The sequence below is a fragment of the Lynx canadensis genome, chromosome B3 (genome assembly GCF_007474595.2).
Source record: "Lynx canadensis isolate LIC74 chromosome B3, mLynCan4.pri.v2, whole genome shotgun sequence".
NCBI lineage: Eukaryota > Metazoa > Chordata > Mammalia > Carnivora > Felidae > Lynx > Lynx canadensis.
Genome location: NC_044308.2, coordinates 61,969,983 through 61,993,710, shown reverse-complemented (window position 1 = coordinate 61,993,710; position 23,728 = coordinate 61,969,983). Strand labels below are relative to the sequence as shown.

Here is a 23,728-nt window from a genome sequence, read left to right as displayed (position 1 = left end):
GGACACGCCCCCCGCAAGTAGGGAGGGAGACGCCTACCAGGTGGAGGGTGGGAGCCCCTGAGAGCCCCACAGTCTTAGACTCAAGTCCCTCGCCTTGGCCAGTGTGGTCACTGAGAGGTTAAAGCGTCCGCTGGCTTCCCTGCTGCGCTGGGGACGCGAGGTGGGTGGGCGCTCACAGGTTGCGGGCCGAGGAGACTACAGCTTCCGAAGCTCCGGGAAGAAGAAGATCCCAGTCCTTCGGTGCTATTTTCGCTTTGCGAGCTTAAGTTTCTTTTACCTGCTCAAAGGCTGAAGGTAACTAGCGCCGGCTGCTGACAGACCGCCTACCGGGACTCCCCAGTGTCTCCGCCTCCAAGACCATCCGGGAACCACTCTCTCACCTCCCGCCCCATTCCCCCAGGCCCTCCCCCTCCTCCCATCGCCGGGGTCTCGACCCGTAACCCCTTGGTCGCGGAGAACTGGTCACTTTGGCACACGCAGACTTAGGGGACCTAGGGGCTGAGAGCGCCACTGAGGGGCGGGGACCTGTGTTTGACTGGCTGACAGAGACGGGGGATGGCGGGGGCGGAGGCCCCCTCCAGGCCGTGCTGGGGCTGTAGCGCTGGAGGCCCGGAGGGGAGGGGAGAGTGACCATGGGTTCTGAGTGACAGGCGGCGAAGAGAGGAGCCAATATATATAAGGAAGTCTCCCAAGCGCGCAGGTTTCAGTAGCGGCTCAGAGCGCAAGCTGGAAACACGAGGCCAAGAGCCGCAGCTCGAACCGCCTCAGTGCGCTGTACCCGGGCACTAGCCCGCTTGCAGCCCCAGGATTAGCCCGAGGACACGTCCTCAGTCCGGCCACCGCCCAGCCGCCCTCACCTGGATTACCTACCGCCGCAGCTGGAGCAGAGCTAGCGAGAAGGCGAAGCGGGAGGAAAGCCCCAGAAGAGCCTGGCTTCTCAGGGACCCCTCTGGCGGATAGACGCGCGGGAAAGCGGCGTCCCAAACGAAGCCAGCTACAGGGCGGGCGCGGGGAGAGAGCGACGCTCCAGGGGATGGCAGCCGCGTACCGTAGCGCCTTTAGCTGGGCGCTACTGCTGCTGGTGACACTTCGGCAGCAGGTAACGTCCCGCGCCCCCTCCACCCCCTCCCGCCGCTCCCTGAGCCTGAGCCCCGGGCGTCTGCCAAGCTGACCGCTCCCCTTCTTCCTTCCCTCGGTCTCTGTGCAATAGCGCGCAGCCGGCTCCGGAGTCTTCCAGCTGCAGCTGCAGGAGTTTGCCAACGAGCGCGGCGTACTGGCTAGCGGGCGGCCGTGCGAACCCGGCTGCAGGACCTTCTTCCGCGTCTGCCTTAAGCACTTCCAGGCGGTCGTCTCGCCCGGGCCCTGCACCTTTGGCAGCGTCTCGACGCCTGTGTTGGGCACCAACTCCTTCGCCGTCGGGGACGATAGTAGCGGCGGGGGACGCAACCCTCTTCAACTCCCTTTCAATTTCACCTGGCCGGTGAGCACAGCCTGGGAGCACTGGGAGGTCATGAAAGACGTGAAGGGGGCTCCCTGGGCCCAAAGCCCTCTCCCCAGATTTCCTCGCTTCCAACTAAACAAAACAAAAAACAAAGGGCTCTCTCTTTTGATACTTTCTTCCGACTCTCTCCTGGGACCTCATCCTCAGGAAAGCTCTCACCAGGCTCCCTCTTCCCAGTTCTAAGGCCTCTCTTCTCCCAACTCTTGGGATGATTTTTATTACCTACTACCCCGGCGCGTTTCCCACCTTCGAATGACTCGCTAACATTCCCCTATCTCCTAACCCTTGTCCCACTCAGGGTTCTCCTCTCATATTCCCTGGTCCCGCGATGCGGCGCGCAGACACGTTATGTTGACCCGGGAGCCGTAACTGTATCCTGCAATTAGATTAATTAAACCCGCTGCCGCAAGGCACCCCCATCTCCCCCCTTGCTCATCTCGCTCTCTGTCTTCCCCCGCCCCCTCCTTTGGCCTCCAGGGTACCTTCTCACTCATCATCGAAGCTTGGCACGCGCCAGGAGACGACCTGAGGCCAGGTGAGTAGCTCGCTCTGCCGCCACAGGGGGGCGACACAGCGCAGCGCCGAAAGAGTTAACCTGTAAAAGGCGGGGGAAGTGCGGGGTGAAGGTGGGGGGGGGGGGGGAGGACGCTAAGCTCAGCCTGGAACTGCGCCCCGCGCTGGATGCTCGGATTCCGCCCGCTGCCTGGACTCTGAGCACAATTGCGTTTCCTGCGGGTTATTTTTGGCGTGGGAACGCGGGGAGCACGGCGGTGAGAAAGGCCGAAGCTGCCAGCGCCGCTGACGGGCCCCTTCCTGTATTTTACACCTTTTGCGAATTCCGCTCCTTTGGAAAGGGAATAATGGCTTTGGGATGTTGTTCTGACACAGAGGAAAAGGATATTTCAGCAGCACAACAATTCTCACTTTGAAAAGGAAAAAGAACAGCATTACCCATCTCTGAGGACAGAACCCTTGAATGGGCACCAGAGGACCCCTTGCTCACAGTGTCCTTCCAGCCTGGCTTTCTTTTCTTTTTCCTTTTTCTTTCTTTCTCTCTTTTTTTCCTTCCTCATTTTGACCTCTTTTCCTCTTTCTTGGTCTGTCTGCCTCCAGAACACTGGGATATCTTAACACCCTTCTATTGTCCCTTTTTTGAATGGTATCAGGCATTCAGCGCCCACCCGTGCGTGCGCGCGCGCGCACACACACACACACACACACACACACACACACACACACACCTAGAAGCTAAGCAGTGGGTCGCTTGGGTTCCTCTGGCCTGTGCTTGCTGGCAGGTGGGGATCATCTGGACTGTTGGTTTGATCCAGCAGTTGCTGGCACTCTCAGGGACTGGCTGCCCTTCCTTGACCTGGCCCTCTGCCCCTTCAGAGGCCTTGCCACCAGACGCGCTTATCAGCAAGATCGCCATCCAGGGCTCCCTAGCTGTGGGCAAGAACTGGTTATTGGACGAGCAGACCAGCCCTCCCACGAGGCTGCGCTACTCTTACCGGGTCATCTGCAGTGACAACTACTATGGGGACAGCTGCTCACGCCTGTGCAAGAAGCGTAATGACCACTTCGGCCACTACGTGTGCCAGCCAGATGGCAGCCTGTCCTGCCTACCCGGCTGGACTGGGGAGTACTGCGAACAGCGTAAGCAGCCAAGCTCCTGTCTACCTGGTGTGTGTGTGTGGGGGGGGGGTCCCTGGAGCAAACCCAGTGGCCTCTCTCCGGCCACAGCCTACGTCCCTCACTGAGCAGGTCTGGGCTGCCCACTAGCTGGGCCTCAGGAACAGGTGGGGATGCTTAGGACAGGTGTGGACTCTGACCTCTCTCTTCTTAGTGCTCCTCCCCATCTTGCCAGAGTCCAAATGACCCTGTTACTGCATTCCATCCAGCTTGGATTCTCCTTCCCTGTGCCACTGTTTCCCTTTATGCCCCCATGGCTCCTCTGGGAGGCCAGGAGTGGGAAGTGAGCCCAGTAGAGCTGGGGGGCAGCCCCAGGGCCAGGAGAGGGAGAGTCGGGCTTTAGAGTCCTTGGAATTCCACCCTCACCCAGCTCTGTTTTCTTTCCTCAGCTGTCTGTCTTTCTGGCTGTCATGAACAGAATGGTTACTGCAGCAAGCCAGCAGAATGCATGTGAGTAGGGGACAGGAAGCAGTGAGGAGGGAACTGTCTCCTGGCCAAGCCCTCACCTCATGGTCAGCTTTTCTTTTTGCTCAACAGCTGCCGCCCAGGCTGGCAGGGACGCCTGTGCAACGAGTGCATCCCCCACAATGGCTGTCGCCATGGCACCTGCAGCATCCCCTGGCAATGCACCTGTGATGAGGGCTGGGGGGGCCTATTCTGTGACCAAGGTGAGTCAGGGCAAAGAGAGATGCAGAGGGCATGAGAGAGATGGGCACGGGGTGGGAACCAGAAGGGTCACAATTCTTACGTGGCCACCACTGACTTGGCTTTCCCAGTATCCTTTAAGGAGTTTGGGACTTTTAAGGATCCTGACAATTGGCCTAGAATGAGATTGTGGGTCCTTCTTGCTCAGGTGCTGGGGAGGCAGGGTGGCTGGTGAAGCCCAGAGGATGACAAGTTGGCAGCCTGGAAGTTGCACTCAAATTCCAGCAAGGCCAAGGAGGAGGGATGCTGGGCTTAGTTCCTCTTTCTACCTTGTAGTTACCTATTAACCCCCTAAGTGTTTGCTTACCTGCCAGCCCTGTTTGAGCAGCTCTCCCTCAAACAGCTGTCTGGTGGGGTGTGCCCACCAGCTGCCCCAAGGCTGTGGGTGAGCTGCGCCTCTGGGCGGAGTGACATCTAACCGACTTCTTGCTGTGGGCAGAAACAGCCTCCCTTGTTCTTCCCCATTTGCACTTGCCAGGCAGCTGCCTGAGCCCACAGTCAAGTTCTGGGTTTGGGGAGGGCGGCTGGTCACTCTTCTGGCTGTACAGGAGTCTGCCAGCCCCAACCGTGGGGTGGCGGGGGGAGGGAGCCTCTTCTCCTTCATCCTGGTAGCCAGCTGCAGCATGTGTCTCCCATTTTCAGGGTCAAATAGGGTGGCTGCTTCCATGGAGACACCAGCACCAGGCTTGGGAGGGGTGGGCAGGGGGCTTGCCAGGATAGAAAGAACTTGTCTAGGCTCTGACTTGCTGGCAATAAGGGGCTTGGAATTCAGCCCCTGTATTCTGTGTGTGTGTGTGTGTGTGTGTGTGTGTGTGTGTTGCTTTCTCCCTCCTCTCCCCTACCCCAAACACACATACACACCTGGTTCCTGCCCATTCTCTTTCCTCTTCCCACATTTGCTCCCAGGTGACACGGTCATATACTCATCATATGTAAACATAGCCTTTACAGTCTCTATATTTGCTCTACATTTGCTCCCTCCCTGTCCTTCTCAAATAAGAAAACAAACACTTATATTTCAAAATACTCTCGTAACACATTTCCCTTTTTAAAATACCTGGCCGCTACTTACAGTGGCGTTGGCCCCTCTCTACCATTTCTACCTTTTAAAATTTTATCCCTCCTTCCGGGTGAATCTCAGCTGCCCCTCCTCCCTGAAACCTTTTCTGACTTCCCCCTCAACATGTGGCCTTGCCATCCACTCCTCTTCCTTCTCTTCATTCTACCCTGGTGGCCAGTGGTTGTAAGCTTCCTAGCAGGCAATTGTCCCATCTGTGGTTTTTTTCAACTTTGGCTGCTTGCACCAGTCAGATGTGGTTCAAGGTGCCTTGACGTACATGACTGGAGGAGGAGGGAGGGTAGTTGGGTCAGGACAACTTTGAGTTGAAGCCTCTGGGCCAAACACCCACAGTGAACCTGCACTACATGGAGCCTGGAGGTAGGGGGCATTCTACAGCCCTCCTCAGCTGGCTGGTTCCTGCCTCCACAGATCTCAATTACTGCACCCACCACTCTCCATGCAAGAATGGGGCAACGTGTTCCAACAGTGGGCAGCGGAGCTACACCTGCACCTGTCGCCCAGGCTACACTGGCGTGGACTGTGAACTGGAGCTCAGCGAGTGTGATAGCAACCCTTGTCGCAATGGAGGCAGCTGTAAGGTGAGCCTCAGGCTGGCGGTGATCTGGCCAGGCAGTGCCCAGGCATGCCTACCCCAGGCGGCCAGTGGACGTGCAGCCATGGGCAGACATTGTAGGCAGGTGGGGTCTAGCGCCTAGCATCCTTACCCCCCAGGGTGTGACTTTTGCCCCTTTTTGGTCTCTCTCCAGGACCAGGAGGATGGCTACCGCTGCCTGTGTCCCCCGGGCTACTATGGCTTACACTGTGAACACAGCACTTTGAGCTGTGCAGACTCACCCTGCTTCAATGGGGGCTCTTGCCGGGAGCGTAACCAGGGGGCCAGCTATGCCTGTGAATGCCCCCCCAACTTCATGGGCTCCAACTGTGAGAAGAAGGTGGACAGGTGTACCAGCAACCCATGTGCCAATGGTGAGTCTTATTGCCTTGCTAACCTAGTGGGCCAGTCTTAGGACTAAGAGCGCCTTCTGGTGAGGGAGGGTCAAGAGAGGAGCGAGGCCGGGTCTGTCCCTCTAGGCAGGCTGAGATGGTCTCAACCTGCTCTGGACAGTGAAGAGCCTATGTAATCATCTGGGTGGCTTTGGAAGAGGAGCAGGTGGGCAGTGGGTGCAAGCTTTAGGAGGAGGAGTGATGGGTACCCTGCTTCACTTCTTATCCTCACATCAGAGCCCTCTCCTGGCTCTGGGTGGCCTCTGGCCCTCCCCAAGAAGTCCTGGGCTCGGGAGAGGGACATGTGAGATCTTGTGTCCCTCCTAGAGGCAGGCTGGCACAGTCAGGGCCCTACTATTGAAGGTGTCACCTTGCCCCGTGGCCATTTGGAACCTGGCATGGCACAAGACATCTGAAATGCTCAGCTTCTTGGGGCAAGTTTGATCTGAGTTTGAGCCCGGTGTTGGGTGTAGAGATTACTTAAAAATCAAATCTTAAAAAAATTTTAAAAATAAAATCTTCAGCATCTTTTAGGGGTGCAAGTCATGCTGGTTATCTTTGTCTCCTTGGCCTCCTGGTGACCTTCCGTGAGGCAGGCAGATAGCTCCATGCAGGAGAGAAGCCTCAGGAGCTGGAGAGGAGTTGGAAGGGCTGAGATGAAGTCTGTTCTCTAGCTAATCACTGTGTTAATTCTATTAACTGATAATTACATTTATTTATTTGAGCATTTACTATATAGTAGGCATGTGCGCCTCCCTTCATGCGTCATTCTACCTAGCCCTCAGAGATCTCCTATGGAGGGGATAGCATTACACTTTAATTTAACAAGTGAGGAAACTGAGGCTTAGAATAAGGCAAAGCAACAGGTGCCAGGTTCCCTTCAGCTTGAGGGAGACAGCTGAGATTCAAACCCAAGCATACCTGTTCGATTCTACTGTGAAGCTCTGTAAGATGCCAGTAGTTTTTATACATGAGTTCACTGAGGCATACAGAGCCAGAGGCACCCTCAAGCCCAGGTCTCCTGACCCTTGGTACAGTGCTCTTTGTAGTGGGATCTGGGGTAGGGCACTTACCCACTGCACCAGGGGGGTTCCAAGGTGATTGCTGACTTGTGCCCCATATATACCCACAGGGGGCCAGTGCGTGAACCGTGGTCCGAACCGCATGTGCCGCTGCCGTCCTGGATTCACAGGCCTCCACTGTGAACTCCCCATCAGCGACTGTGCCCGCAGCCCTTGTGCCCACGGCGGCACTTGCCATGATCTAGAGAATGGGCTCATGTGCACCTGCCCTGCTGGTTTCTCTGGCCGGCGCTGCGAGGTGCCTATTCCTGGTGACGCCTGTGTCTCAGGACCCTGCTTCAATGGGGCCACCTGCTACCCTGGCCTCTCCCGGGACAGCTTCGTCTGCAACTGTCCCTATGGCTTTGTGGGCAGCCGCTGCGAGTTCCCTATGAGCATGCCACCCAGCTTCCCCTGGGTGGCTGTCTCTCTGGGCGTGGGACTGGTGGTGGTGCTGGTGTTGCTGGGCATGGTGGCAGTGGCAGTGCGGCAGCTGCGACTTCGGCGGCCTGATGATGGTGGCAGGGAGGCCATGAACAACTTGTCAGACTTCCAGAAGGACAACCTGATCCCTGCAGCCCAGCTCAAGAACACAAACCAGAAGAAGGAGCTGGAAGTGGACTGTGGCCTGGACAAGTCCAACTGTGGCAAACAACAGAACCACACACTGGACTATAATCTGGCCCCGGGGCCTCTGGGGCGAGGGACCATGGCGGGGAAGTATTCCCACAGTGATAAGAGCTTAGGGGAGAAGGCGCCACTGAGGTTACACAGGTGAGCAACGCCTGGAGGCCCAGGGCCTGGCCACAGAGCCCTGCATGGTACTCCCTGGGCTCCCCAGGGCAGGCAGAAGGCTGGCACCAGGCCCCTGACTGCTTTTAAACAAACAGGGAGTTTTGCTACTGACAGAAAGCTCCTCCAACAAGATTTCTGCCAGGGGTCCTTCATGCCTCTTCCTCATGCATTCATTCATCCATTCATTCACAAATGTCAAATGTCCACACTGTGTCTCTTCTGACTTCATCTTTCCACTGCATGGCTTGCCTGTAGAGGCAGTGCTGGCTTTTTTCAGGCCTGAGACCTTGGTAAGGTTGGGGGTCTTGTGGCTCTCATAAGGGGCTGTTCCTAACTGCTCCCCCAGGCTAGCATTGGGCATCCTCGGTCCCTGTGTCCTCTCAGAGCCACCCCTGCCAGGGCCCTTTGGCTCTCCATCATCCAAGTTAGCGCTCCATCTGCCCCCCCATCCCTCTCCCATCCCTCCCTCACCGGCCTGTCTTGTGTTCCCTCAGTGAAAAGCCAGAGTGTCGGATATCAGCGATATGCTCCCCCAGGGAATCCATGTACCAGTCTGTGTGTTTGATATCAGAAGAGAGGAACGAATGTGTCATTGCCACAGAGGTGAGTGCTGGGCTCGCCTTCCCTTCCAGCGTGTCCCCACCTGCCATTTGGGGATGGGAAAGAGGCCTGGTTACTTTCAACCCCCGGGTGGGTCAGAACCCCTCCTTGGCAGGCCAGGTTCAGTGGCTTTTGGGTCCCGGCTGGCCTCGTTGCCACAGAGGGTGTGAAACAGGAGCTGGGCCTAGCTCCTCTTGCTATGTTAGTGCTGGGCTGGGCAACCACGGCACCTGGCCAGCTCCCCGGCACTGCTTTCAAGCAGTTGGTGAGAGTGTGCCCTTCCTGCCCCTTCTTGCTGCTTCCTCCACCGGCCCACCTCACGAACACAGGCTCCCAGGCAGTGCATGTATCAGGGCAGAAGTCTGGGAAGGGCTGCCCCACCTTCTTCTCTTTACCCCAGCTGGCTGAGTGGCTTCTCTCAGGGAGGTCCAGGGTAGCCTTGGAGGCAGTGCCAGTGCTCCAGGGTAACCTACCTCCCCACTTTCCACGTGATCCCCAGGTATAAGGCAGGAGCCTTCCCAGGACATCCCAGCTTTGCCCCAGCAGCTGGATCTTCCTTCTGCATTGTTTACATTGCATCCTGGATGGGACATTTCTTAATATGCAACGTGCTGCTCTCAGGAGGAAGAGGGAATGGCATGACCTGGACAGACTGTGAACTTGCCAAGAGACGCAGTACCCTTCCACGCGTTGGGGTGTCTGTCTGGCATCAGCTTGGCGGCCGTGCCAGCCAGGGGAACAGAGAGGAGAGGTGCCACTGGGACCTGCCCTGCCAGCTGTGGCCTTCAGAGGGCTCCTCTGGGGATCTGGCCTCTGTTCCAGAGGGAGAGGCTGTGGTCCCCTGGGGCCTGGAGCTGCTGTGGCCTCCACTGGCATCTGTGTTTCCAAAAGTGCCTTTGGCCCAGGCTCCATGGTGACAGCTGGGTCCAAATCAGAGAGGAGAGAGGAGGCCAGTATGGGCAGGGCCATCTGTGGGCCAGGATACCACCAGGTGCGGCTCTTGGCAGGAGTTGCCCTGCAGGTGAGGTGAGCGCCTGAAGCGGGAGGAGCACTTTCTGCCCTGTGCCTGCAACCTCTGCATGTGGGCCTTGCTCATAACTCCGCTCCAGCTTCTCCCTGGCCAGGGCCCTCTGGGAAGGGCTGTTGGTAAGACTCACTTGGCTTCCACAGCCTCCGGCCTTGCGTGCCTCCGGGTTCCTGTGAGCAGACAGGTGGAGGGCATGCCCCATCTGTCAGCCAGGGACACCAGGCCCAACTGGGGAGCTCAGGGCAGTGATGCTGGAAATTCTAGCGAGGGAGAAGTGAGGTGCTGTTGCCGCCTAGGCCCTTTCGTCCCTCAAACCATTCCTACAGCCTTGAGCCTACACCCACTACTGCCCCCAGACCGCCCTTGAAGCCGATCTTCAGAAATCAATAATATGAGTTTTTATTTTGTTTTTTTGTAGTTTATTTTGGAGTCTAGTATTTCGATAATTTAAGAATCAGAAGCACTGACCTTTCTACATTTTATAACATTATTTTGTATATAATGTGTATTTATAATATGGAACAGACGTGTACAGGAGTTTATTACTTCTTGGGTCCTGTCTTTGTGATGGCAGAGTGGGAATCCTCTCTCTATCCTGACTCCCCTTCTCATATTGCTGCTGGCCGCCCTGCCAGAACCCCCAGGACCTGTGCATACACTTGGGCTTGGCCTGGCGGGCTCCTTCCAAGTCTTTGCAGAGCCCCGTCTCACCATCCAGTCCCAGGCCTATGCCAGCCTTCCCCGCCTGCTGGCTTTCCCCCTGTGCTTCCACCATAACGTGAGGGATATGCCCCCTGACCTGAATTATCCTCCTTTCTTTCCTTAAGCCTGAAAGTTGTGGGGCTCCCTAGTCAGCCTGGGAGATACAGGAATTTGGGGAAATTCCTGTTTTCCCCTTTTCAAAAGGATTCACTTATTGGACAATGGGGTCTCTGAACCATAATGACATCTGGGTCCTTTCTCCTGCCCTTGCAGGGTTTTAGATGGACTGGCACCTACATACTCTTTTCTCAGTCCAGTAGGGCACTGGTCTTGGTGGGGAGGGCCTTACCTTAGGTCTGCACACCTTGCAGCTGGGCAAGGGTACTGAGTCTGGACACCTGGTCCACCCAGAGCCGCAGGAATTTATTGAAGACTGCAGGGAGAGGAGGAGGAGGTAGCCTTCCCTGGGACCAGGTTTCTCTGGCTGAGGCACTAATGAGCGAGTTTCAGTCTCTACTTCATGTCTGTCTTCCTCTAAGGTACAGGATGGTCCTAGGGGTGGTCCCTAGGGGGCCACAGTCCTCTCTCTACAGCCACAGGCATACGGCATGGAGAATAAATGACGAAAAAATTGAGCTACTGGCAAAAAGCCAAGCAGATGCTCCCAGCTCAGCCTGTCCACAGTAAAGCAACATAGGCCTACCAGATGCTCCCCATGGAGTCCAAGTGTGTGCAGTGCCCTCCTGCAGTGGGCTCTCGACCTCCCTGACCTGGGAGCTTATGCCAGAGACCTGGGAGCAAGGGACCTCAGCTCACCCACACTCACCCACACGCTCCAAGCCTCACTCTTGCTCCCTGTTCCCCTCATTGCACACACAGGGTATCAAACAGGAAAGCATTCAGGGAACCGTTCCCACAGCCTGAGCCGGCAGCAGGGGGAAGAACAACACGACCTCACTCTTCCTGCCCAAAATGAAACAGGAAAGCAGCTCCCGGGCCCTGGGGGCTGGGGAAACTGGGCTGGGACACAAGGCAGATGACGAGGCTCCCATGTGGGGGACAGGTAGGACACCCGCGAGCCTGCACGTCCACACAGCCAGGCTGTGCTGAGCTTCACCAGCAGTCAGCCCCTCTGAAAAGAGCCTTGGAGGGTAGCTGACTAGCCAGACCCACTCATTGGCTCTGATACCCTAGCCAGGGAGCCGGAAGAGCCCACCACATAGGCTTTCTGGGGAAAAAGGGGATGTAAGCACAGGTTCAGATTCAGCAGCTCCAACCTGTATCCCCACTTCTAGTGACATAGAAGAAGCAGGGCCAAGCAGCTGGGGTGTGAACAGGCCACAGCAGAAGCCCTCCTATCCCTAGCCTGGAGGTCACGCCCTGAAGGTCCAGCCCCTTCTCATAGGTAACCCAAGACTTTCCTGATGGAGTCTTCAGGTATACAGGAGAGGTCCCAGGCTTGACAGAAACAAGGCCAAACAGACCACTGGGAAATGCTCTCCATGGTTTAGCAAATGCCCGTTTCATTCGCCTGAGTATTTCATAAGAGAAATCAGAGTTCAGCGGTTCCTTAACAGGCTGGAGGCAGTGCCCAGCCCAAAGGCTAATCTGGCCCCATGGTGACCTCCAGCTCTGGGGACAGCTGCTTTTCCAGGGCCCACTGGCTCCTAACCACCTGCATCTCTCTGTGGGGAGATGAGTCAGTAAGAGGCTGTGACCGCAGGAATGCCTTTATCCTACTTGTTAAACCAGGGCCCCCTCCCCTGCCTTAGCACCAAGGTCAGACTGGTTAAGGGGTAGGATAAAAGGACAGTGGCTCCTATCCGCCCCCTCCATCCTAGGCTAGATAAGGCCATCACACTCAGGCAGTAATGGATGGATGCTACATCTCTGATGGGGACCCACACACAAGGCTCTCCTGTCCCTGCATCTCTCCCAGCCCTTCCTAAGCAGAATCGGCGAACCCAGCCCTCCGTCCCACGTGGCCTGCCGCATTCCGGGAAGGGGATGGAAGTGATTCACTCAGGGAACTGTGACTGTCCCTTCCCGGGGAGAGGATGCGACTTCCCCGGGTGGCCGCGCCCAGGGCGCACGGTTCGGCCCCTTGGCCCAGCCGTATCCCGGCAGACCCGGAGCCCCGCGCGGCGGAAAATGCAGGTGCGGCGCTCTCGCTGTGTCGGCACTCCACCTGCCGCAGCCGCCGCCGCCGCCGGGCGCCCCGGAGGTCCCGCAGCTCCCCGCCCCCCGCGCTCTTTGTTACAGCCCGACTTCCTGTTTGCGGCCTCCCGACCCCGGCTCACTTCCCGGGCCGGGAAGCTGCCGAAGGCCGCGAGTTTCTCGGAGACGCCCCCACCCGCTAGTCTCCACCTCCTGCCTCCCCTAATCCCGCCCCCGGCCTGGGAGCCCACGCGGGGCCGGGGCCGCGGCAAGCGGGTGTCGCCGGCGGGCCGGCGGGCCAGCGGGCCGGACTGCCGGGTCCCCGCTGCCCGGCACCAGAGGGCGCTGCGCGGCCGGCGGGGCTGCGCACGGCTGGGGGCCGCAGTCTCTCGCCGGGGGTCCGGGGTCAGCCCTTCTCAGTCCTGGGGCCCGACGAGACTAGCCGGGGGACGGGGCGGCGGCCACGAGTTCAGTTTTTGTCTCTGTGGCGCAGAGCTCTCTACAGGCCCCCACCCCGAGGGAGTAAACTGAAGAGAGCTCAGCGCAAGCCTCCCGGAAATACGCCTCAGGGTATCCAGAGAAGCGAGATTCTTTCGCATACAAACAGCTCCCTCCCCCCCCCCCCACCTCCCAGTCCTCAGTCCTCAGCCCTGGAAAGGGCGCCGGGTCTGAGTTGGGAGACTGAAGCTCCTTTGCAGCAACACTTCTCATTGCCAGGTGACCTGGGACACAGGTCCATCTATTTCTGCATTCCTTCCACACTGATCGAGCACCTTTTATACGCCAGTCATTGGCAATAAAACATGGTCTCTGCCCAAGGAGGCTAACCATCCAGTTAATTATCTCTAACCTCTCAGGGGATGCTAATACCTTTTGCACATTACTGTGAGGTTGGAATGAGTTGGTGTATGAAAATATTCGTCAGCAATGAGTTCCCCAATGGTGGTTAATCCTTCTTAAGCTTATGCCAACAAACCATTTTCTGGAGCTTCTACTCTCCCAGCCCACAGGATGGGTGGTGGGCTAGAAAGGAGCTTGGAGGCTGGCTGGATAGTCCCAGCAGTAGCCTTAGGATCAAGGAGGTGACTGAGATCCCAGGTTGTCTCCACCATTGCTTCCTGACGTGCCCCTGTCTTCAAGGAACACTACTTGTTTAGGTCAGCCTCTGATGTGGGAATAGGGGAAAGGGGACCCTGGCTCTGGGAAGAGATGGCAGGACTCCAAGTCCTCAATAGTCCTCTTTCCCTTGGAGATCTGTCACAAGTGTCTTTTGCCACCTTTTCCCTGGCCTCTGGGGCACTGTACCCTTCTAACAGGCCAAGAGTGGGCTCAGCCTGTTCCCTTCATGCCCAAAGACCTCTGAGTCCACAATGCAGGATCCAAAAAGACAGTCAAAGCTACGGCAGACACAAGGTAACTAGCATCTCCAGAGTCTGGATTTAGCCACAAGTCAGCTCTGGGCAGGAGCCTGTCCTATGTCATGGCACCCCCTGCAGGGCAGAGCCAAAGCCCTGCCAGGCATGGCCAGCCTGTCTGTCTCTAGTGTTCCTGCTTCCTTGCTCAGTTTGGAGGCAAAGCAAGCCATGGGCATTAGCACTGCCCGTGCCACTTGGCTTGTCCAAGAATTGCTGTCCCTTGCCCACCCTGGCAAACATCAGGCCAGGCCCGTCCTCTTAGGCCCAGTCTGTTCGGTATCCTCTCCACCAGTGACTCCATTCACTCTGTGCTTCCTCCTCTATCTAAAAGTTTCTAGAATCTCCTTCCCATTTGCAATAGGCTCATGGGGGATGGTGTCCCAGCTGCTCTCATTTAAGGGGCTTTACTTTCTTGGCTCTCTGTGGGCCTGAGTCATATACTTCTCCACAAAGATTGTTTTTCTAGATTCTCTTAAGCCAGGTCTTACCTCACTGTAGCATTTCTGCGGGGTCTGACATTCGGCTCTGGTCCCATGGGCCTCCTCAGCATCCCTGCCACTCCACTGACATGCTCCTCGTTGCCGTTCTCCTCAGCCCTGCATCCAGCCACTTCCTGCTGCCACAAAAGGCACCTTCCTCACTCCTCAGAATCAGGAAAGAGTCTCAGCCATCCCAGCCCTCTGCTGGAGCCCTGGCCCCTCCCCTTCCAGGTGGTCTACGCCGAGGTCTGAGGTCTGAGTAATTGGAACGCTGGCCACACCAGGGTGCCCTACCAGCTGTGTCTTCCTCCCTCCTTAGAAGCTAGAAGTGGAGCCAGGTTTTCCCACTATCCCATGCACCCTTCTGTCAGGACACAGGAAGGGAGAATCCTTCCAGTTCCTGCTTTTGTAGACAGGGAACCAAGTAAGCTTCCCCCCTTGGCCCTGGGTCCAGCCGGCATAACCAGCACAACAGCTGTCTTTTCTCCCTCACCTGAGGCAGACTGTATTGGGGGATTCAGCCATTCCTTCTTCCCATCCTTTTGCCAGTGTTGACGGGACCTATGTCCTTGCACATGGGCCAAGGAAGTGAGGACGCGCTTATCTCCCAGAAGTCTGTGGGAGGTGTAGCCCCTCATAGATTGTGCATTATTTATTTTATTCATTAAAATTTTAAAATTTTTTAATGTTTATTTTTGAGAGAGAGACAGCAAGAGAGAGAGCTTGAGTGGGGGAGGAGCAGAAAGAGAGGGAGATACAGAATCCGAAGCAGGCTCCAGGCTCTGAGCTGTCAGCATGGAGCCCAATGTGGGGCTCGAGACCACAAACCATGAGATCATGACCTAAGCCGTCGGACGCTTAACCGACTGAGCCACCCAGGTGCCCCCATTTATCTTTTAAAGTTTATTTTGAGAGAGAGAGTGTGGGTGCATGTGTGCATGCACCAGCAGGGGAGAGATAAAGAGAGAGGGAGAGAGAATCCCAAGTAGGCCCTGTGCTGTCATTGCAGAGCCCGATGCAGGGCTCCAATCCATGAACTGTGAGATCATGACCTAAGCCCAAAACCAAGAGTCGAGTGCTTAACCAGCTGAGGCACCCAGGTGCCCCTCATTTATTTTAACATCCCTCCCCTCCAAGCATGCACAGAAAATCTCTCAGCTCAAGCAACTGTTCTATTAATAATGGGCTTGGGGCAGACTGTCACCTGTCCTGCCTTTTAAAAACACTCCTTTAGCACCCTATTTGCTAGAACAATCTGTGAATTGTATGGCAAGACAGGAGGGTGAGATAACCGGAGGTTTCCTCCATTGAATCAATAACAATACCATGACCATTTTCCTGACCTACTCGATTCTTCTGACCTGTGTCAGACTCGAGAGGTAGAGTGAAGAAAAACAAACCCTTCCTGTGCTTTTCATCTATTCTCAATACTCTGCTATGACCATACTTCACTTCTGACACCAGACCTGGGGGTTTTCCACATACCCAGCAATTCTGCCACCCCAGCTGGACATGCGGCAATTTAACTTAGTCCTGACACCATCTGCCTGGTGACGGCATCAGCCCCACAAGACTGCCTCCACCTCAGATGCCAGTGAAAAGTCCAGGTTACTTGTGCTTCTAACCACTATAGATAGGGTAGAGGTTCCCACAACTCCCTCTTTAGGTTTGATTAATTTGCTGGAGAGGATCACAGAACTCAGATTACTAAATTACTGGCTTATTATAAGCGGATATAACTGAAGAGCAGCCAGAAGGAAGAGACCCATAGGGCAAGGTATGCGGGAAGGGGCCCAGAGCTTTCAGGTCCTCTTTCAGTGGGCCATCCTTCTAGCACCCCGGTGAATTTAACAACCCAGAAGCTGGCCACACCCCTGTCCTTTGGGGTTTTTATGGAGGCTTCATTACATAGGTGTGGTTGATTGAATCATTGGTTGATCAAATCATTGGCCACAGGTGACTGAACTCAGTTTCTAGCCCTTCTCTCCCCTACCCAGAGGATGGAAGTTGGGGCTGAGAGTTCCAACCCTCTAATCACATGGCTGGTTTCCCTGGCAACCAGCCCTTTCCCCCACCCCCAATCCTTAGGGACTTCCCAAAAGTCCCCCCCCCCCCACACAAATAAACTAAACTCAGGTGTGGTTGATATGAGCTTGTTTATCACCTTTCTCTTATCACTGAGGAAATTCCAAGGCTTTTAGAAGCTCTGTGCCAGGAACAGGATGAAGACCAAATATATATTTCTTGTTATAAATCACAATAGTAGACTATGGCTCTATCCTGAATAAAATGGAAAGTGTATAGTTTGTAGTAAAAATAAGGAGCCAGGTGCTGGCTGAGGTGTTCTCTCTCTCTCTCTCTCTCTATGTTTATTTTTGAGAGAGAGACAGAGTGAGAGGGAGACAGAATCTGCAGGAGGCTCCAGGTTCCGAGCTGTCAGCACAGAGCCGGATGTGGGGCTGCAACTCACAAACTGCGAAAACATGACCTGAGCCAGTCAGATGCTTAACCGACTAAACCACCGAGGTTCCCCTGAGGTTTTATTTCTTTCAATCCTCATCAGAACCTACAAGGTGGATACTATTATTCCTCATTTCACAGTTGAGAAAACTGAGAACCAGAGACAGTGAGCCTGATGGTAAATGATGGAGCTGGGCTCAAATCTGGGCAAGCTGGGTTTAGAGCCCATGTCTAGGAAGCGTTTTCATCCCTTGGGGATCAGCAGCTTTATCAAGTAACCTCATCGGTTAGCATAATAAATTAGTATGATTCCGCCAGCTTCCAAACACATCCTTCCCTTGTTTCAGATGATTGTGTCCAACGATACCAGAAGTTGATTGCAGTGACTGGAAGAAGTGAGTAGGAACAGATTATAAGGAAATGAGAAGTGATTGCCTCAAGGGGAACAATAAGGAAAGATTAAGTTGGGAAAGGACTAAAAAAGGAAGCCATCATGGGTGCCTCATGTGCAAATCATGTGCCACTCTTCGAGGTGGAGGTGATCCTCTCAAGAGCTGGTACTTCTGTGGGTATGACATCTGCAGCCCCTTCCTGAGGGGATTTTCAGAAGAAAGTGGGGATGGCTGCTTGCAGATGTTACAGAGGCACTGATGAGTGGGATGATTTACTGCCTGGGAGTGTCCCACTGGAAGGGAAGGAGACACATGTTGGCAAGGATAAGTGAAGAATGGAAACAGGCAAGACTTGTTCCCAGGAAGGTGGCCAAGACCCCTGGGCCAACTTTTGTGGGGATTCCTATTTTGAGAGGTCAAGGTTGAACCTGTGTCTTGCAAGATTCCTCCTCCTCTGAACCCCAGGCTGCCCTGGCCTTTTCAAAGTAAAAGCCCCACTTCTTCTACCTACTTTTATGGAGAACCTTCCATGAGCCAGTCCTGTGTGGGTCCCCTGGGGGCTTAAAAGATGAAGTCTGCTTTCAGGGAGCTCTCAGGTTCTCAGAAAACAGGATATGCAAAGCTTACCAGCAAGGAGGCTCTGGGGTGGGACTGCCTGCCTTTAGATCTAGGCTCCACAACTTGCCTTGCTGTGGCATCACCACGAGTGGGTTACCTAAATTCCCTATGCTCAGTTTGCTCACCTGTGAAATGATATTTCCCTCACAAAGTAGGGGAGAAGTTTGTAATTAGAACGAATGTAAAACATTTAGCAAACTACCTAGCTCATGGTAAGCATTCAATAAATGATTTCTGTTATAAGCATGAGGTCGAGGGGACCGATGAACAGAAGCGAGGTAAGAGGTTGTGGAAGCACAGAGGAGGAAGGGCCTAACTTTCCTGGAGCAAGTGGTTCTTACTGATGACCTCACCAGCCGGCTTTGTTCTGTTGGGAGGAGGTCTGATCTTGAAAATGTTCCCCAGGTAATTCCAATATACTCTCTGCCTCTTAGCCCCCAGAAAACCTTACCTACCCTTTAAACTTTTATTAAAAATTACATTTCATAAGCCTTGAAAAACAAAGAATCACCTGCAACACATCCATCACTAGTATATGATGCCCCCCTCTTTTTCCTCATGTATCTTGTTATTGTTTTAATAGTTTTAATCATAGTGCATGTGATGGTTATTATGCATTTTTGCCTGACTATGTAGTCCTAGGCATTTTTACTACATTGTTTTCCTAGTGGATTTTTTTTTAAGTAGGCTTCACACCCAGCACGGAGCCCAATGTGGGGCTTGAACTCACAACCGTGAGAACTGACTGAGCCACTCAGGTGCCCCTCATAATGCATTTTTATTTTGACTTTTTCTTTTCTAAATAGAAGTGGTTTATGTTCTCTTAGACAATTCCAGACCATCTGAATTGGCATAAAAAAGAAAGTGCAAATCTCATGTAGTCCTACCACTCAGAGGTAATCACTGAACTTTTTATGTGTTCTTCTGGATTTTTTTCTATGCAAATACACACTATAGAGTTTTTAAGTTTAAAACAGTTATGTTATTTTATAACTTGTTTTTTCCCTGAATCATACATCACAGATAGGTTCCCATGTCAGTAAGTATAGGCATACATCTGTTTTAATGACCACAAAGCTTTAATTTTATGTCTATATCAAATTTATTTAATCATCTATTGCTACATATTTAAGTTATTCTCTTTGTGTGTAGTTCTCCACTATGCGGAGTAATCCCATAAGTTACTTAAATGTTTAGCTATTTTGGGATATTTAGGTAGTTTCTCTTTTTTTGTTTTGCTATAATAAATAACAATGCATTGAAAAATCTTTAGGCATATGACTTTTCCCATATTTTGAATAATTTCCTGGAGTGGAAGTATTGGGTCAAAGGCCAGGGACATTTTGACTTTTGATTTGTATCACTAAGTTGCTGTTTCAAAGCACTGTTTGTGCAAATTTAGATGCTTCCAGGAATATGTTGGTACCAGTTTCCTGCCTCCTATCCCATTACTGAAAGGTGGTAGAGGAGGTGGGGATATTCTTCTTAAGAAGCTAGTAGCAAAGGAGGCGGCCATATGGACTAAAGGGGACAGGATGGGGGGTACAGAAGAGGGGAGAGTGAACATGGAGAACGGAGGGAAAGAAATGACCAGAAACAACCATTTTGCCTGTATTTTTTTTCCAATTGGAAAAGTAATTCATGCTCCTTGTAAGAGACAAAACCAAAACAAACAAACAACAGCTACCACCACCAACAAACTTTTTCATAAACATTTACATTTAATATTGCAAGTTCTTCTCTGGTGACAGGCTCTGTTAACAGTTTAGGTATATGCTTCCAGATTACTTCTTTTACAAATATTAATGTGTAACTTATTTTGCTTTTACAGAACTAGCTTCATACTCTACACACTGAAGTGCAACTTACACTTTTGTGTGTATCTTAAACACTTTTGGAATGACTACTTTAAGTGTGCAGGTGATTTTTAGTTTAAACATCTAATTAGAATATAATGAGAAGCAATATTGCCCATTTCGCCTGCCAGAGGGCTCACCCTGGACCTCATTAGCAGTTTCCCCGAGGCTGTTCTGCAGTTGGGGGGGGGGGGGGTGAGTGGGGGCGGGGCAGGTCTGCTGCTGCCTCTGTTCCCCCTTTCCAGCCAGAGACATCCCCAGGGGCAGCCTTTTGCCCCTGCTGAGGGGGCTCAACCCAGACAGCCTGCAGACCCTCCGTGGGTCAGGAGGCCAACAGCAAAGAGAGAAGGCCGGTAGCTGCTCACCGTCGTCTGGGAGCGTCAATTTGGCTGCGTTGCCTGCCGCTTACGGAAGGTCCTGGAACTTCTGTGCCTAAGGATGAACCCAATCATTGTTGCACAAGTTTCAGGTCTGAGCAGAACTAAACTTCTCGCCTCAGGGCAGAGAAGGACAAAGGCCTGTCTTTATGGCCTCTCTCCGCAGGTCTGGACACCACCACCAAAGTGACATAGGTGGTTGCAAGTGCTCCACCCCAAGCGTACCTGGGCTCAGAGGGTTCCACAACTGGCCCTGGGCGTACCCCTCACGTGAGGCCCGCAAGTTCCCGGCGCCCGGCCTGACTCAGCCTCGCAGCTTCTGCAGAACCACTTGCCAGCCCCGTGACTCAGTTTCTCCATTTGCTCACGCGGGCCAACCGCGTGAGGCACCTGTGTGGAATGCAGAAGGTGTCTCCAACTGCTTCTCTAGAGTACGTGACGTGCTCCCAGGCGGAGGAGCCCCAGAGACGGGCGCTTACGCCTCCCATAGAGCTCCTGCGGGACGTGCCCTGCACAGGCCCTGGTAATGAGTCCGTGCTAACTGGGGGCAGTGACCCGACCAGGTGCACCCGCAGGGATGCTGAGGCGACGCCCACCTGTGACCCGCCGGTCCTGGTTGCTGAAGGGCCCAGGCCAAGGAGGGGCTGCCGGAGAGACGACCAGTGCCCGCGTCGGTGCCCACTGCCCGGCGCCTGACGCAATCCGAGGTGCCCTTGCTGCATGCCGGAGCTGGGAAAACCTCCCCCGCGGTTGCATCACTCCTGCCAGATTTGCTACAGAGGTGGAACCGAGCCAATCAGCGGGCGAGCTGGGTCCAGGGCAGGTCCCTCAGTTACCCACTCAGAGGGCGGCGCGGTTAACCGGGAAGCAAAACACGAAGGTGATTGGTCAAAAGGGGACTTGCCCCGCCCCAATCACCGCGACAGCTGGCGCGGTGGGCGGGGGCCCTCCTGGCCGGAGGGTTTAAAAGGCGCCTCCGAAGGGGCCGCGCAGCTGGAGCGACCAAGCGGTGCCAGGCCAGGTGTGCGCGTCCGTTGGTCCTTCCGTGCCCGCGCCGGAGACCAGCCCCGGAGGCCGCCGGGCTCGTCCCTGTGCCCGGCACCATGAAGCAGGAGTCCACAGCCCAGAACACTCCTCCCGCCTCGCCGCCCACTTCGTCACCGGTGCAGCACCCCCGGGATGACGGTGACCCCCAAGCCCTGTGGATTTTCGGGTACGGCTCTCTCGTGTGGAGGCCCGACTTCGCCTACAGTGACAGCCGTGTGGGTTTCGTGCGCGGCTATAGCCGCCGCTTCTGGCAGGGAGACACCTTCCATCGGGGCAGCGACAAGATGGTGAGCATCTGACTATGCTCAGGGGAATGCAGGAGTTGGGGGCAGGGTAGTGGGCACCAGTGCCCTGGGGTTCTCTGGGCAGCCGGTGCCTCGGTGCTGGTGGGGGAAGTGTGTAAACCTGTGCTTGGGCTTTGTGGCTTAAATTTCTGTGCCCAGTAGATCACTGTGATGGCTGGAATCTGTGATCCTGTGGATCACAATGTTGATGAATGTTTCTGATTTATCAGTTTGGGCCACTGCCATGTGTCTGTTTCTCCTGTAGTCATGCATCACTCTCTCCACTTTCCCCTGGATGCGTGGGGTTCTCTGAGGCCTGGGCCAGCAGTGTTAATAAGGGTTTCCTTTAGTACCGGTGGCGGAGCTGATTCCTAACTTATCTTTTTCAAAATCTTTCCTTTCTCCTCAGCCTGGCCGTGTGGTGACCCTACTTGAAGATCATGAGGTAAGTGTCCAAGTCAAGAGAGAGACCCCATAGGGCCTAGCATGGAGGGTCTAAGAGAGCTTATGTGTCCTTGGCTGCAGGCTAGATTAGGTGCCACACTGGCTGAGGGGAAGGGTGGTCTAGCTCAGTGCTTTTCACAAGAACGCTCTGAGGACCTTGTTAAAATGCAGATTTCAATTTAAATGGACCAGGGTGGGGCCTTAAATTCCTCACATTCGACTTAAGTGTACAGATGATACCACTGGTTCTCAAGCTACACTCTGAGTAGGAGTCCTCTTCTGCCTTGGGGCAGACCACCTTGTCAGCCCTTGTTAACAAAGGGAGAATGAGCTTGATGTATTGCTACTAGATGACTCATCAGTCCTCTGCCCACTTGCCTTATAGAGCGCAGACCTGAGGTGGGACCAGCCAGGAGCTGTTTTGACTGACCCCGGTGTCCGTGTTTCCTCCTAGGGCTGCACTTGGGGTGTGGCATACCAGGTTCAAGGTGAGCAGGTGAGCGAGGCCCTGAAGTACCTGAACGTGCGGGAGGCAGTGCTTGGTGGCTATGATACCAAGGAAGTCACCTTCTACCCCCAAGATAACCCTGACCAACCACTCAAGGCATTGGCTTATGTGGCCACCCCACAAAATCCTGGTTACCTGGGCCCTGCGCCTGAAGAGGCCATTGCAACTCAGATCCTGGCCTGTCGCGGCTTCTCTGGTCACAACCTCGAGTACTTGCTACGCCTGGCAGACTTCATGCAGCTCTGTGGGCCCCAGGCACAGGATGAGCACCTGGCAGCCATCGTGGACGCTGTGGGCACTATGCTGCCCTGTTTCTGCCCCACTGAGCAGGCTTTGGCACTGGTCTGAGGGGTTGAGCCCCTGCAGGGAGTGCCCACGTAGACATGGGGCCACATCCCTACTCCTGTGGCACACAGTGGACTTGATACAGCTGGAGCTCACTGAGAGGACTTGGTGGGTGGCTGGGAGCTTCTCTCCCTAAACCCCTGCCTATCCCAGCAGTCTCCAGTTCTCCTGCCTGACACTGACTTATTACTTGAAACTATTTATTGCACCATGTTGGTGTAGTGGGCAGGGTGGGGGGCCTGCCCTGGACATAGGGGCCCTGCTGAGCGGTGCCTGACTAGATTCCCCCCAGTGCTGCTGCTAACCCCATACCACCCAGGCCACTGGCTCCCCATCCCCAGACCAACTGTTCCTAGCCCCGGAAATATACCACCTGTGAAAAGTCCCAGCCTGCTGGTAAGGGACAGGAGGGATTGAAGAGAAGGGGGCCTTACAAGAACTGAGGCACCTGCGGGTCTTGCTCTTCCTCTTCCTCCCACATTCCTAGGGCAGAACTGGATCTGGAGCCCAGGCACAGTTGCCTGGGCCTCTTTTAGCCATCTGGCTTTGTTTCCCTGTCCCTCTGTTTTCTTGTCTGTTGAGGCCTATAGCTCCTCACTAAAGGCCTGGTACCTTCTCAGTCTGACCGATACTGTTACCCATAAACTGATCCCTTATTATCTGTGTTGTGCTGCATTGTGGTTCTTTCTTCAGATGGGACATTGGGGCAAGTAAGACGGTAAAGCCCTGGAAGGCTCATGAGAGGGGCAGGGGCTCCCTCTTTGTCTCCATCCCTCTCTTCCAGGTAGCTGAGCAGGCAGGACCAGCAGCCAGGGCACAGCACTCTCATGGGCACCATTCACAACTAAGTGTCGTGCAGAATTCAGCCCATGTGGCTCTACTCGGCAGCCCTGTAGGCAGTGTTCCTCCCACAGACCTGGTGCCCTGCTCCTGCTCTCAGCTGCCCCAAATAGGCCAGCAGGCTTGGAGGTCACACCAGGTCTTCCTCTAGCTGCTGCCTCTTCGTGACAGCATGACTGGACCCCTGGCTTCCTGCTAAAGGAGCATGTGGGTTAGAGTAGTGTGGTGATGACTTGAGTAGTGCTGATAGCAGAGAACTCCGGCCTGGAGGACCTAAGTGGCCCTGTGATTCTGAGATCAAAATTGTGTTTACTGTTGTCTTCTGGGACTGTGGTGTGATCTGTGCTTTCTCTGTTAACTT

The 23,728-nt window shown here is 54.5% G+C and overlaps 2 protein-coding genes and 1 long non-coding RNA gene across 3 annotated transcripts; 2 read left to right on the top strand and 1 right to left on the bottom strand.

The window, feature by feature from the left end:
• The first annotated feature begins 638 nt into the window (after window positions 1-638).
• DLL4 (delta like canonical Notch ligand 4) lies at window positions 639-9,980 on the top strand. Its single transcript, XM_030318460.1, has 11 exons — window positions 639-1,099; window positions 1,211-1,480; window positions 1,979-2,036; window positions 2,891-3,154; window positions 3,580-3,640; window positions 3,728-3,858; window positions 5,385-5,554; window positions 5,723-5,942; window positions 7,093-7,795; window positions 8,311-8,419; window positions 8,916-9,980. Exons 1-11 carry the CDS (start codon window positions 1,034-1,036, stop codon window positions 8,919-8,921), a joined length of 2,058 nt encoding a protein of 685 aa, XP_030174320.1. The 5' UTR covers window positions 639-1,033; the 3' UTR covers window positions 8,922-9,980.
• Window positions 9,981-19,367: 9,387 nt separating this feature from the next.
• Window positions 19,368-20,597, bottom strand: LOC115516079. Its single transcript, XR_003969468.1, has 3 exons — window positions 20,496-20,597; window positions 20,125-20,289; window positions 19,368-19,954 (listed from the first exon to the last, which is right to left on the bottom strand). It is a non-coding gene; the product is annotated as an uncharacterized LOC115516079 (long non-coding RNA).
• Window positions 20,598-20,894: 297 nt separating this feature from the next.
• CHAC1 (ChaC glutathione specific gamma-glutamylcyclotransferase 1) lies at window positions 20,895-23,186 on the top strand. Its single transcript, XM_030318461.2, has 3 exons — window positions 20,895-21,233; window positions 21,640-21,675; window positions 22,129-23,186. Exons 1-3 carry the CDS (start codon window positions 21,003-21,005, stop codon window positions 22,528-22,530), a joined length of 669 nt encoding a protein of 222 aa, XP_030174321.1. The 5' UTR covers window positions 20,895-21,002; the 3' UTR covers window positions 22,531-23,186.
• The last annotated feature ends 542 nt before the right edge of the window (window positions 23,187-23,728 follow it).

Coding starts and splice junctions, on each gene's coding strand:
- DLL4 (XM_030318460.1), top strand. CDS start 1,034: ATGGCAGCCGCGTACCGTAGCGCCTTTAGCTGGGCGCTACTGCTGCTG. Junction 3,859..5,384: donor GGGCCTATTCTGTGACCAAG/GTGAGTCAGGGC, acceptor CTGCCTCCACAG/ATCTCAATTACTGCACCCAC. Junction 5,943..7,092: donor CAGCAACCCATGTGCCAATG/GTGAGTCTTATT, acceptor ATATACCCACAG/GGGGCCAGTGCGTGAACCGT.
- CHAC1 (XM_030318461.2), top strand. CDS start 21,003: ATGAAGCAGGAGTCCACAGCCCAGAACACTCCTCCCGCCTCGCCGCCC. Junction 21,234..21,639: donor ATCGGGGCAGCGACAAGATG/GTGAGCATCTGA, acceptor CTTTCTCCTCAG/CCTGGCCGTGTGGTGACCCT. Junction 21,676..22,128: donor CCCTACTTGAAGATCATGAG/GTAAGTGTCCAA, acceptor GTTTCCTCCTAG/GGCTGCACTTGGGGTGTGGC.